This window comes from Chionomys nivalis, chromosome 22 (genome assembly GCF_950005125.1).
Source record: "Chionomys nivalis chromosome 22, mChiNiv1.1, whole genome shotgun sequence".
Classification (NCBI taxonomy): Eukaryota; Metazoa; Chordata; class Mammalia; order Rodentia; family Cricetidae; genus Chionomys; species Chionomys nivalis.
This window is the reverse complement of record NC_080107.1, coordinates 18970505-18984651: the sequence shown is the minus strand read 5'-3', so window position 1 is coordinate 18984651 and position 14147 is coordinate 18970505. Positions and strand designations below refer to the sequence as shown.

General features: G+C 38.1%; 1 protein-coding gene across 1 annotated transcript; it reads right to left on the bottom strand.

The window, feature by feature from the left end:
- Positions 1 to 5475: 5475 nt before the first annotated feature.
- Positions 5476 to 13096, bottom strand: Gcg (glucagon). Its single transcript, XM_057755785.1, has 5 exons — positions 13065 to 13096; positions 10107 to 10210; positions 8332 to 8493; positions 6577 to 6714; positions 5476 to 5623 (listed from the first exon to the last, which is right to left on the bottom strand). Exons 2-5 carry the CDS (start codon positions 10196 to 10198, stop codon positions 5476 to 5478), a joined length of 540 nt encoding a protein of 179 aa, XP_057611768.1. The 5' UTR covers positions 10199 to 10210; positions 13065 to 13096.
- Positions 13097 to 14147: the final 1051 nt, after the last annotated feature.

Sequence of the window (14147 nt, the reverse complement as noted above, 5' to 3'; positions counted from 1 at the left end):
CGCTGGCTGCCTCATGTGTTTGGAAATGTGACGCAATCCAGGAAGTGCTGAGCACTGAAGGCGAAGGAGGCAGGCTCTACTAGCAAGAGACTACAGATGCAAGAGAGAAAAAAAAAATTAAATACCCGCTAAGAGCTATGCAGGAGAAGGGTTATGTGGGAGAACCAGGTTTCAGTGGTGATGAAGATGGCTTGTTTCCCAAGGAAATTGGCACAAACATATACAAGGAAAATGGTATTTTAGTTGACAAGAATGTTAACAGAGACTTGTGAGAAATTAAATCTGCATTCCTGATAGGAATAATAGTCCTGTATTTGTGGTCTTGTAGAACATAACTACCACATTAATATAATATAATATAATATAATATAATATAATATAATACAGTATAATGATCATTGACTGTGTTCTCCGTTTCCTTTCTTGCTGGAGGTTATTAATGAAAATATTTTATATTCTTCCAATATCTAAATTGTCTCTTTGTTTGCAGTACTTTCCCCACTGACTCTTTTACTGCCGTTTTTCCAGCTACACAGATATATTCTTCAGTGGATTTATTTCCACTATATTCTTTTTCTTAAATTGTGTACTTGCTCTTGTTAAGCTATGTTTGTAACACCTCTAAAACAACATTAAGTAGCAGTCAAAATAACAAGAATCTTTCCCTCGTTTGCGACTCTATGGAGGACTCGTCCAATGCCTCCCGCTAGCTGGAAACTCTAAGCTAAAATATGTTTTAATAGCTTGAGAAATATCTGTTGATTATTGTTTTATGGGGAGGGGGTTGTGAGTTTAGTATCGCCCCCTGATTTTGCTACTTGTGGAGATGTTATTGCATTTTTTGAATCTGTTAATATAATAAATTATGTTAAAGAATTTTAAAATATAAAGCCATTTTACATTGATATCATGATTCTTCCTGGTCACAACATACTATTTTTTTAATGTACTATTTAGTATTTAATTTAATTGCATCAATTTTATAAATCCAGTTCATTTAGAAAATTCAAGCACAATTTATTCTCACAGTTTGGTCTTGACATTATACTCATTTCTGAAAATGAGTTAATACCTTTTCTCTTTCAGTTTTCTAGATAATCTTACTTATGATTGAGTTATCTAATATTCAAGATTAAGTATAAATTACTATTAAAACATTTGGTTGAGGAACATTTTCACCCTTTCTGCATAGAGATAGTATGTGTTTTGCTGCAAAGCCCTGGTTAGATTCAAATTATGCAATTTTACTGTCTCAGTTTCCCATGTGTTGGGATTGCAAGCATGCCTAGGGAAGAGGTTTTAATTTTTATTTTTTTCAGTAGAACATGAACACTTTAGATTGTTCTTCTATATTTGTGGTGACATTGGCAAGTTATATTTTCCTATAAAGAGTATTTTTCATTCTAAGTTTTTAAACAGAGCTGGAGATGTAGCTCAAGTTTAGAGTAAAACCCTGGGTTCCATTCCAAGTCTGTCATAAATCGGGCGCGGTGGCACCCAGAAGACAGATGCAGGAGGATTAAAAGTTCAAAGCCATCCTTGACTAAACAGGATATTAAAGGCCAGCCCAAGTTTCAGGAGTCCCCCCCCACCCCCCGCCAATATCAAAAGATGTATTGATTACATGGGACCGGGGAGAACTTAATAGAGGAGTGCTGGCTTAGCGTGCATGAGGCCCGGAGTTTGTCCCGCATCTCACTATCTAGGTAAGATGGCACAGGCTAGGGGAACTCCAGCACTTTGTAGACACAGACCAAGGGCATCCTCAGCTACATAGAGTTTGAGGCCAAGCTGGGATACAATGAGATCCCGTCTTAAACCAAGAGCCACATTTAAAAATATAATAATAACAAGTTGTTCAGTTAAATTCAAAATTTGAAAACAAAAATGATTTTCTTTGGTAATGATTTCCAGTTCCTTTTCATTTGGTTTTTGACCCTTCTCCTGAATAAGGATGGGGTGGGGTGGCGGCTTCCGTCGTTTGTCTGTTCTGGTGAGCAGACTTGTTGAGTTAGTCACGGGTCTGTTCGTTTTCTCTCTCGCTGTTTTGTCTTTATTGGCACGCTCAGTTTTTATCTTTCATTTCTTTTTAGTTGTTTTAGTTTTCTCACAGCCCTTTGAAATTTGTTCCTCATCTACTTGCTTCAAGGGCTGCCTGTATTGTTTATTTTAGTGGGCAGGTACAAAGGCTTTTGGAAGAGATGATCCTTTCTGGCTATGGTGGCATTCTGTTGTCCTCGAAAGAGCTTTTTAATCACGGAGGCTTCCTTTTTCTTTTACTCTATGTGGGGGTAACGTTTGTACGTGCTCCATGTATTCTTGCAGAGCGTGTGTCTTTTCCCATCAGAATTTGTAGTTCAATCTAGACCTGTAAAATCTTTCTGGTTATATTGCTCATTTCTTCCATTTCTTAACTTGTGCTCCACCTCAGACCAGAAAGCATAGGAATCTATAATTGTGGTGTCTCATATTTTCTCCCAAAGTCTGCACATAGTTTCTGCTATATAGACATGAGCAGGGTGCAATTAGATGTAGAGATATTAATCATCTAAATTTTCATGACAAATCATAGCAGGATTTTGACGTGCCCTCACATCCCTTCTTTCTTCTTCGATTCTCATTTGTCTGATGCTGAGAGAACTTCTGTGCTATTTTATATGCACACACAACAATTGCTGTATTCAAGTTTGTTTTGTATTACATGGCTCAATGATTTATTTTTCATTATCCTTTATTATTTGCCTCTGGATCTTCAGGGCAGGTTCATATTATCTGATTGTAATCACTTGCAGTCTTTTGGGCTTGATTCCTGGTGACCTCCACACTGTTTACTCTTCTTTTTACTATAGCCAGGTGTCAATGTTTATTGTAACCAACCCCTCTTTTCTATATGAGTGTATTGTGTGGTTCTGAAGGCTAACTAGAACACACACAAAAATGCTCTACTCTCCAGGGTTTGGAGAGCATGTATATTTATTACAAAACACTATTATTTTTATAAAACACACACATTTTACATGGAGCCTATTAGGTCATCTGTGGGTACACAGGATTGCAAGTCAATAATTTTCATAAAAGAAATCATGGTGTTGTCATTGCATTTCCTTGAGTTCCTTTTGCTAGAACTGTGGAAAGTATCGTTCCTTATTCCTACCAGTGGAACACTTTCACCACCAACACAGATATCTTCTGTTAAACAAACATGCATGAAAACAGACAGAAACCCAACTTTGAGTCTGTGGTTATACAACTTGTGAGCCTCTCACTGTGAGATACTTTGGGGGAGAAAGGGATGGTTTTGATTTTGGAGAAGCCAAAGACAGATGCAGTTTCCTGCCCTGAGCACTAATAAGACAACCATTTTATGATCTTACTATTACTGAGGCCTCAATGTTAAGCAAATACAGAGAGTTGAAAAATGGAGATACAATAATGATTAGATTGCTTTAATATTTTTTTTTTCACATGAGAAACTTGAACCCAAAGGAATTAAATGACTTCTTGGGATCCTTCTGCCAGCTCTAACCTCATTCAGATATCTGTGGTCTTATAGTTTCTAAGTCAGGAGAAATTTTCTATTATATGTCATACACGAGTGAGTGAATGAGTGAAAGTCAGAGGTTTTCTCCAAATCCACAGCTGCAGATCAATTACACAAGTAAATTACCACACCGCAAACTTTGGAATCTTATTAGTGCGGAAGTCTACCACACTTCAGTGCTGTGGAGATGGAGACATAGAGGTTGCCATGGTGCAAGAGGAAAGCTCAGGCAGGCCAGGCATCATCAGGGTCAGTCAGGACACTGACCACAGTAGAACTGGGAGAGCAGGAAATAGGATATTGTGGAAAAGCTCAGATATCTGCTGGTGTCAGGCAGACAAGTATGTGAGTGGGCCAGAGGCAAGTGCCTAGGTGTGTGAGTATACAGGCAGGGTGAATGAGGATAAGCAGGCATGTACTGGGGCGTGCATGTGTGTAAAGGCAAAAATATTAAACTGGCAGGCACCTGGTTTCCAAAAGTGGATGTGGCTATTTGGCCCCAGGAAAGTTTTGACTTTTGAGTCTCATGCCGTCTGATGACATTTTTTTTATCAAAATGAAACATACATAATTTTTTTCTATGATGGATGCATTGTTCACTGTTAGTACAACATGGTAGAGTACTGCACAGTCGTTCAAAGCATGAAGTTGCTCCTTACATTAGATTTGGGTTATGGGTCACCAGCTAGTAGAATGGGTGCTTGGAAGGAGGGACTTAGAAAGAGAAAAGAGACAACAGTAAAGAAGGATGGGATTTTTATTTAAATCTATCCTTGATACATTGAAAGCTGAGTGCATTTATGATAAAGGACTCAAGGAAGACGTTCCCTCTCCAGGTTCACCAATGCGGCCACCAGGCTGTCATGTCTTCTGTTGTTAGAATGCAGGTGTCGTGACCGTCATGATTTATATCACACAAGAGAAATCTCACGGCTACACATGAACAGGTGGGAACTTTAAAATGAGAAGAAAATATGAGAACCCAGCACTTTCTTATTGTAAAGTTTTTATTTTATCAACATCCTGGAAATACTTCATTTCATTTACAATTTTTTTAGCTACACAATGCTAAGGGAAGTGTGTTTACCCACGTGTAAAGCAATACGGCTTTAGAATGTAATTCTTAAACATATAGAACTTAAAATCTACATCCCAAGTGGCCGGCTGGCGATGTTGTGAAGATGCTTGTGAAGGGTGACATACTTATTTCCTATGGAAAAAATAAAAAGAGTTGTTTAGAATAATTATAATAACCACATGCTGCAATTAATTTATTCAGGAAATAATTAAATGTCATTTAATAAAAAATTGTTTAGCCATCTCTTTACCAGTAAATTCCTCAACATTTTTACTTGAATTCATTTTCATTTAAGAATTCTTTAAACTATACCAAAACATTATTTATAAATAGTTATGAAAATTAAGATTTACCAATAAATGACATTTTGATTTGATTTCTTTTATTTGTGCCTTTACCTATGTCTTTCTTTCTTGTTTCTTTCTTTCTCAATGCTGGAGACTGAGTCGAGGACCCTGCATATGCTTGGCAAGCCCTGTACCCACTGAGCCGCATCCTGGCACACAGCTGGGCTTTTAAACTAAATAAACAATGCCACATATAATGACATTTTACCCAAGTGCCAAACTTATAGCATCTTAATGTGGTATCAATATGTAATGACTTAATTCTTCTCCATATTTCATTCATATTGTGATTGCTGGTGCTTTGTTTATCACAGTCACCCAGAGAATGCTTTGTGAATTAAAAGTGGATAGAAACGTCAAGGGAAAGTTAAACAGGATGGCACTCTTAAGTGACTTCAGTGTTCATCATATGGATTACACAAGATGCTTCTGCACGGCGGAACAACTAATGGCTGTGTAACCTACATTTATGAAAGTTTTGATACACTTCAGGATGAATTGAAAAGTGCTTACTTGTCAGTGATTTTGGTCTGAATCAGCCAGTTGATGAAGTCTCTGGTGGCAAGATTATCGAGAATCGTGTTCATCTCATCAGAGAAGGAGCCGTCAGCATGTCTGCGGCCGAGTTCTTCTACAATGGTGACTTCCTCTGGGAAGCTGAGAAGAGAGGGGTTGACGTTAGTGCTTGATTACCTCAAGCAAATCCTTGTGGATTGCTGATCTTTGGTGAAATATAAGAGTTGTATTTGAGGGCTTTGATTAAAAACCCCTCACAGAAGCCCACACAAAGCGGAGACCATTCAGAGGCAGAAGGTTTTAGACCTTGGACCCAAAAGCAAGCTTATGTAGCTTCATGCCCCTTTTCAACAATTCATGGTTGCTTTAAATAGTTTCATTAGTTGGCAACACAGACACCATTGTTTAAACTAATCATTTCTCCGATTCAACACAGATGCCTTGGGCCACGTAGAACCAGTGACTGTGAAAGCAGCCTTGCAAAGTGTAGAAGTAAGGGATTAAAACTTTGCCTGTGGTTGTATTTGGTTTTGGTACTCATTTGCCACCATGGAATCTGTTACAGATTGATGAATATCCATCAAGATGCACCACTAGGTGCAGAGTTATGATGGTCTGTGCTTACACATCAGCCTCCTTCCCATTTCAATCTTTCTCAACAAGCATGTTTTAATTCTGCTAAAAAATCAGAGTCAAACATAAACTTTCTCCTGCTTCCATTTCAAATGCAAATCAAAATGGTCACAGGAAAATGAGATGCTTCAGCATCTATGTATGTTTAAGGTCTAAGCATGTAGCTAAAGAACTTGCTCTTATTTTTCACCTTGAACATTGCATGGCTATCTATATGATGGTCCTATAAAAGCTAAATACATGGTTAGATGTGATCAATGTCTCTACACATTTTAGTATCTACTAACACATGAATATGAGTTGAACAAATATGGAACTCCAGGTCAGACTATGACCATTTATTAAATATTGAAATGCTCTTAAGTTTTCAGTACAATTTTTTAAAAATTTTCATAGAATAGTTTGTTCCCCCCAAATTTCTACATTAAGGAAAGGCATCAGGAAAGAAACTTGAGACTTACTCTCGCCGTCCTCTGCCTTTCACTAGCCAAGCAATGAATTCCTTTGCTGCCTGGCCTTCCAAGTAAGAGCTCACATCGCTGGTAAAGGTCCCTTCAGCATGCCTCTGAAACTCATCATGACGTTTGGCAATGTTGTTCCTGGAAGAAATGTGGAGGTTAAATTGAAGCTCTGTCTCCTCGGCAGTGTGGTCCTCCCTGAGAAGCGGTGGGAACTTCAGGCTCATGAATGAATGGCAAGATGGCTGAGGAGTTTGGGAGGTAAGGATGGCTAGATGATTATTCTGAAGTTGCATCAATGATCTGGATAGAAAATTAGTGGGAAAAGTCTAATGAGGGGCTAAAAAGTTCCTCCCTTTTCCAGGGTCTCATCTCTACCCTCTCTGCTTCCTCACGCCATTGGTTGTTAAAGCTTCGTTTAGGTTTTACTTTATCCTCAGAGCAGGTAGGCTGTCCACTAGGCAATGCAACTTAAAGCCAGATTAGGAACTTGTTAGTAATGAACATCCAGTCAGAGTTAGTTAACGGATTTAAAGGAAAACAAAGGATGGTTTTGAATCATTATGATAAAAACTATTTGATAATGAATTAAAGAAAATACATGAACCAGCAGGAAAGGAGTGGAAGTGTGCTTTTATCCCCTGTTAGTGTGTGCAGGGACCCAGGGGAGCCAGAAGGAACTGCTTGCTGAATGTGCATTGCCCTTGGAAGATTCATCGGAGATGAACAGACAGCCAAGGTTATAGGTGACCTTGTGTTATTTTTGCATGTTGCATCATTCCCATTATGAGGTCAGAGCCCCACTATGAGGATGAGAACAATTGTTTTCAACTCTATAAATGTGTGTTTTCTCATAGTTCAGACACCTTACCTATAATCATTGGCAGGGACTCAGTAGCCCGCCCCCCCAAGCATGCTTTGGCCAGTATGGCCATCTTCATGGCTGCTGGACTCTCTGCTTTAAGGTTACCTATGCACTGTCACCTCTTCTCATTCCCTCTTCCTCCCCTTTCATCCCACCCAGACACATCCATGTCCTTTTCCTGGTTTTTAGATTTCTTCAGCTACTTGGTATGCATAACTCCCTTTCCCAAGTGGGCCACCCTCCAAAGAAATTGTGAAATTCCACCATCTCTGTGAAACTCTTGTGGATAATTTTCTCCAGTAGCCTAGGAGTAGCAAAGCCCCCAACACTCCTCAAACAAAATCCAACATTAAAATGTATGCCTTATGATGGGTTTGTGTTCCTGTTTGCTGCCTTCTCTCTTTATGCTCTGTGACTAGCTAGGCTGCAATTTTAAATGCGTGTCTTGGATTTTATTTTACAAGAGAAAGAATGCATCTATTTTCATACCTTACCGATGATCAACTCAGCTATGGGATAATCTTAATGTGATTATAGTCATTGGCTTGAACCCCACAAAGGCACATTGAATTTGCTCTAACTTTAAGTAAGAATTAACTTTCCAACCTAGCAGGTCCCCAAAAGTTAGTTTCCAATTTGAAGGCAAAATAGATGAGAAGAAATATTGCTAAGACTATTATTTGTTTGTGATAATAAAATGTCTGTGTTATATTGGTGTGTAGATAAGGAAATTGAAAAAGTGAATCGTGAGAGTTGTAATGAAGGGTAGTACCCATAACCCCAAAATCATCCAAATTGAATAAGCCTATTTAATGAGCATGATAACCTCAGAGTTAGGAGAACTTCTTGATATGCATTTGTCTACAATATGGGGAACAGGTTTAGACTCCTACCTGTTCCTCTTGGTGTTCATCAGCCACTGCACAAAATCTTGGGCACGGCGGGAGTCCAGGTATTTGCTGTAGTCACTGGTGAATGTGCCCTGTGAATGGCGCTTGTCTTCATTTATCTGGTCAGGGTCCTGCAGTGGCTCTGTCTGGGAAGCTGGGAATGATCTGCAAGCAGCCATGATCAAGCAACATAAGTAAGAGTCCAGGAGCAAGGACCCTAAGGGTAAATACTCCCTGAGTATTCTATAAACAGGCTTATTGAGAGGATCCCTCACTGCCAACTAGAAGGTTCCTTGCAGTAGTGAGGTTGTTGCTTCTGCAGACACCTTAATTTCTAAGGGACCTGAGAGGGTCCCTAGAGGGACTTCAGCTGCTTCTGAGGAAAGCTTCAGTGTATTGGAGGATACTTGTTTTGAATTCTAGCAACAGGTTTCTCAAACAGGATGAAACAAATCTTTTCAACTAATTAATCTACTCATGATTATGCTAATATGATAGAGGAGAGCAGTGACTTGAATATTTTAAAAGTTTAAGACTCTGAAATCATTTGTTTGGGCAGCAGATCTATGCCCCCAATTTTGTCTTGCACATACTAATGTTAAAAAAAAAATAGCTCAATTACTTAGTTATACGGTAGCTAAAGATTGGAGAAAGGGACAAAAAAACACCATCTGCTAGTTTGAAAATTCCTGGTGGATATTCCTATGTAACTGGTTGGCATGGTAAATATACAGGAATATCAGTGTAATAACCACAAATAATATATGATTTTTACTCATTGAATTAAAATTACTAAATATTAGAGAGGATAAAATATTCCTCTACTGGTTATGGGAAGTGGCATGAACTTCCAGAACTCTTCTGGAAGGCAAATCAGCAAGATCTTTGTATAACTCTGGTTTAAACTCACTCAAACCCTTTGACACAATAATCCCACTGCCAGAGATATATTGTTATCACCCCAGAAAGTATTAAGAAATGTGGGGCAAAGTGCATGTGGAAACTCCTGACTTGTAATTTCCTTTATGGAAAAATTTTAAGACTTCTTAAATGACCAATAGAAGATGAACAGCTAGATAAATATCATATATTTATGAAGTGAAAAGTATTCAGCTCTTATATATATGTAATGAATATTATAATAAAAGAGAAAGTTAACAATATAATTCCAAGAGAAAACCATGACTTATGGCCATATAAACTGAGGGATATTTGTACAGTTTGTAACAGGTAGAGGGGAGGGGCTTGGGGAATGGGTGGGGAGAAACTGATATAATGCTATTTTAATTAAAGACTTATTTTAAAAGTTTTTAAAATCCAGGAAAGCAACACAACAATTTTATATATTCTGAATTGTTGTGTGTTTTTTTGGATAGTAGAAATTTGAATACTTAAAAATTTTGCATAATTTTAACATTTTGCATTTTAGACATGTATGCTTTTTACAATTAGCAAAGACTGATATTAGTTTCAAAGACATAAAAGAGGAGCTTGAGCTGAAATATTTAAAACAATGTAGTTTGTCGTGTGTGAGTAATGAGTGCTTGCAAAACCTCCTGAAGACTCTAAAGGACTATCGTTTCCCATTTTCATGATGAATATACACTCTCCTCTGTATTCGAGAAAAACCCTTCTTTTCTTATCACTGTGCCTTCAGTATTTCAAAAGTGTGCAGGGAGGCCATGCCTCTGAACCATTGTGACCCCCTCACCAACCTCAGTTCTCCAAACTTTGTTTTAACCATATTGACAGGCTAGGTCGAGTCTACAGGTGAGTACCTGGGTTTCTCCTCCGTGTCCTGAAGGGAATGCTGCCAGCTGCCTTGCACCAGCATTATAAAAAATCCAGCCACAATGTAAATGTTCTTCATTTTTTTTCGTGCCTGTTGGAGCACAGGGTAGGGGGTTGGGGAATGACAGGGGAGCAGGCAGTTCAGATGAGTTCAGTTTTCACTAAGTAAAGATTATCCACAGGAAAAGGTTATCCTGCCAAGTTTATTCTGCCTATAGTTTCAATTCCACCTTAACTTCAAGTAGAATATATCTCTCCATGAATTTTGATAAGCAAAAAAAAAAAAAAATCACACAAAGGATATGTTCTACTATTAGGCTTTTCCATTAATGTAGGACAGTTCTGTTCATGTTTAGAAGGCTGGCTTCCAGACTTGAAATAAAAAAGTGTCCACAATAAACATTTAAAATACCCTCTGAGGATGATACGCTGCATATGGTTAGCCGGAGTGGCACCTTATCCGTAACACCACCCCCTTCACTATCAGTCTGGCTTTCAATTAATCGTCCTTCACTTCCAAGCATTTACATTATACTGCATTTCAACCATCTTAAAGCTGCCTCGGGCTACAACTTGGCATACCAGCTGTCGGTTCAGATGTATTATTCATTTATATTTTAAATAGTGTAACTTGGTCTAGACTTTGTAATTATAAAGCGGCCAACAGATTTGAGGTATTTTAGGGTGCTTTGACCTGTTCTAAATTAAAGGAAAAAAATCATTTTAAAGACAAGCAATTTGCAATAAGAACTAATGCTCCTGGCAACTTGAACAATCACAACTAAGAAATTAAAGATTTGTATCCTGGGGAAAATTAATGCTTGCTTTTGAAGTCCCAGAAGTCCCTGGGTTATCTGGTAATTAGGCTCAGTCTGGGAAATGACATTTCCCACTAATGACACTATAGGTCTCTCTGTAGCATACACCTGGTTTCTTGTCTGTCAAAAACAGATCCCCCATGAAGCCCAAAGATACCAAGTGTGTGATGAGGAGGACGGAGACACACATGAATGTGGACCAGGGATGCCTCTATGGAGCAAGCTCCTCTGTTTTCTGAATTGAAACCTTGAGTCCACTATGTGTCAAGGCTGCTCTCTGCCACTTTCGAACTCCAGCGTTTTATTTTTGAGAAGTGAGAATTTCAGCCCAAGTTTCATTATACTTCTCCATAAATAAATTAAATGAGTATTTTTAGCAAATGACATTTGGTTAGGAATAAGGATTTTTACAAATATTATCATTTTAGAACATCAATCTTTTCTTTAGCATCTCAGCCATATTTACTATCTGTCTTTGGCAGTAAAACAGAGAATGTCATACCTGCAGTGGTAATGTTCTGAAATAAAAAAAAAAAAACAACTCTCATAGATGAACTGGCCAATCAGACAAAGCAACGTAACAGAAACTAGGCATTCACGCTTCTTGATCATCAACATCAGATGACATCGCTTTAGCTTAACCAGTTGGTAAATTTTACAAGCCTGTTCTGTTTTCAGGTAATGTTTTTGATAATACCTCTCACTGGTCACATCTTTTTATAATATTGAAGAGTTAAAGCAAGCACTCCCCTTTAGGATTATAACAGTATTGGAAAGCCTCTTGTAAAGACAGTGCCAACTGAGTCCTAGAGAAATCCTTCAACCCAAAGTCCCTGAAGGTTTTCCGATAACCCTGGTCATGTTTTCAGGGGCAGACTTAGAGCAGGTAACACTGTGAGAACGTATGTCTTCTGATGCAACCCAAAGAATTCTCTTGGTATAGCTCACTTTTTGAAAGTCAACAAAATTTTGAGGAGACTTAATAGAATTAAGTAGTCAGTTTAATACTATGGTTGAGGATTAAACATATTATTTTAACATCAAAATTTTATTCAGTAAGGAATCTGCATTTACCTCCCTCCTCTTTTTGCTAGTGTAAATAGAGAATGTGGTATTTTTTTTTTAAAAAAAAACAAAAACAAAAACAAAGAAAACTACCACAATTTTCCAATCAGAATCAAAGGGAAACTATAGCCACAGTACTATCCCCTATAAAAAGTCTTAGAAAAAAATATTCTATTTGTAGGAGAGAAAAGATCATATTACTTTCCTGGAATATAGTGGTGTTGTAGGATACATAAATACTTTCTTCTTCCTTGTCCCCTTTCATAAGGAGTCCCTAGAGGGTGTTTAAACACCCTCTGCTCGATGGCTGGTTGTTGCTGGCATTTGTGAACCGTATATGAAGTCAAATAGGGACTTCAGAATATCTGATTTGTTTTCCTAAAGAGAGGTACAAGATTCCATTCCAGATGTAGCTAATTTGGATTTTATTTACAGTCATAGGTCCTCAGTATGTTGTAAATAGCTGCTAGTTTATAACCTACGAAAAAATCCCATCATCAAAGATGCTTATTCTCTGCACCAAGGATACCAGCATTTATTTGCAAGGGTTGATGCATAGACCTTGATGTTTGAAATGCTTATTAGAAATTTGGATATTTGAAAGATGATATCAAATATCTTCTTTTGGAAAACAAGAGCTTTTAACTGATAAAGAAATTGCTGTTTTGGTCTCATAATACATACTTTCCTTGTGAAATTAGAAAGCCCCTTCTGTTCAAAGTAGTGCGTGCATCTATCAAAACCAAGGAAAAACTATTTATTTTTCACAGTGTTTACTTACTTGAATATGCTGTTCTCATTGTAACGAGTGCATTGGTCTGAATCTTTTTCTTTCTATTTTATGCCTACATTATTTCTCTAAGTAATTTGCGGATTCACTATGTCAAAGTAGGTATAAGTCTAGTCAACAACATTTTTATCTAAATAATGTCCGTCATATTTCTATCGATAAGGTAAAAGATGAAAAAAATCAATGTTTTCATTCATAATACTTAAAAATACTTAGCTGCCCAACTTCCTCCAAACAGGCTTCACTTCACAGCCCCGCAGTTCGCCTCTTACCTTGTGTGACTGAGTCGAGAGCAGGTGCCGATGAAGGGAACCCACTTGGGAACTTCGGAGGTGTTCTCTGCCCAAGCTCTGCACTTCTGCACCAGGGTGCCGTGCTTTTATATATTCTCTGGGCTGTTTAGCCTCGCAGATATTGTGCTGACAATATAAATTTCTCATCTGTAAGTAATGGGGTTTTGTTCAAATGATTTCACTCGCCCACTCGCTTTGCTCATCTGCCTTCCCCGGCTGATACTGGGTTGAGACCTCAGAGACCCGGAAACTTTTTATTTACTCTTGTGCCCTTCTGTTTGGGAATGGAAAGGGCAATTTGGAAATCTACCCTCCAATCTCCCTCCGGCATGAAAAACCACTTAGGTTCTCTGAAGTGAATTCTGACGTCAAATAAGCCGAGTCTCGTTTGAGGGTCTTGTAGTCCTTTGGCCATCACGAGTTCCTGAATAACGGATTGATCATTCATCTAGGCAAACAAATAACTCACCAGCCCACATGTATCAATAAACCTCTTGTCCACATTATACGGAATAAATTTGTGTTCTTTTTGTGGGGACTTTTTAAGTGTCAGTTAAAATGTAATGAGCACCATATTAATGAGACACAGGAGAATGCAAAAAATGAGAATATCCAAGGTGCATGAGGCTAAAGGTTTTGAATCTAATTTTATTGAGAAGGGGTAGGGCAATAGTATACAAAAGAAAGCTATGTGAGGGGAACTTTTGAGATGGGTTGCAGGCTGTTACAGTTTCCAACTTCCGATATGTATATAGGGCCTTACTAATTATAGTACACAGCAGATACAATTCTGGTCATTTCAACAGAAGGAAATAGAAAATGGAAAATAACCAGGATGTACTAACAGACAGCATGAAACTCCTGCAATTATAAAAAAGATTTTTCCTTTTGCTGTCATCAATAAGCTGTGTGACCCTGGTCAAGCCACACATTCTCTTTGTGACTCTATTGCTGACTTGGAAGAAGAGAACAGTGGTTAAGCATTTCTCTAAAGTGAAGCTCATATTCTACATGACAATATCACCATAGCATTTGCCAGCTAGACCTCAGTATCCAAATGTG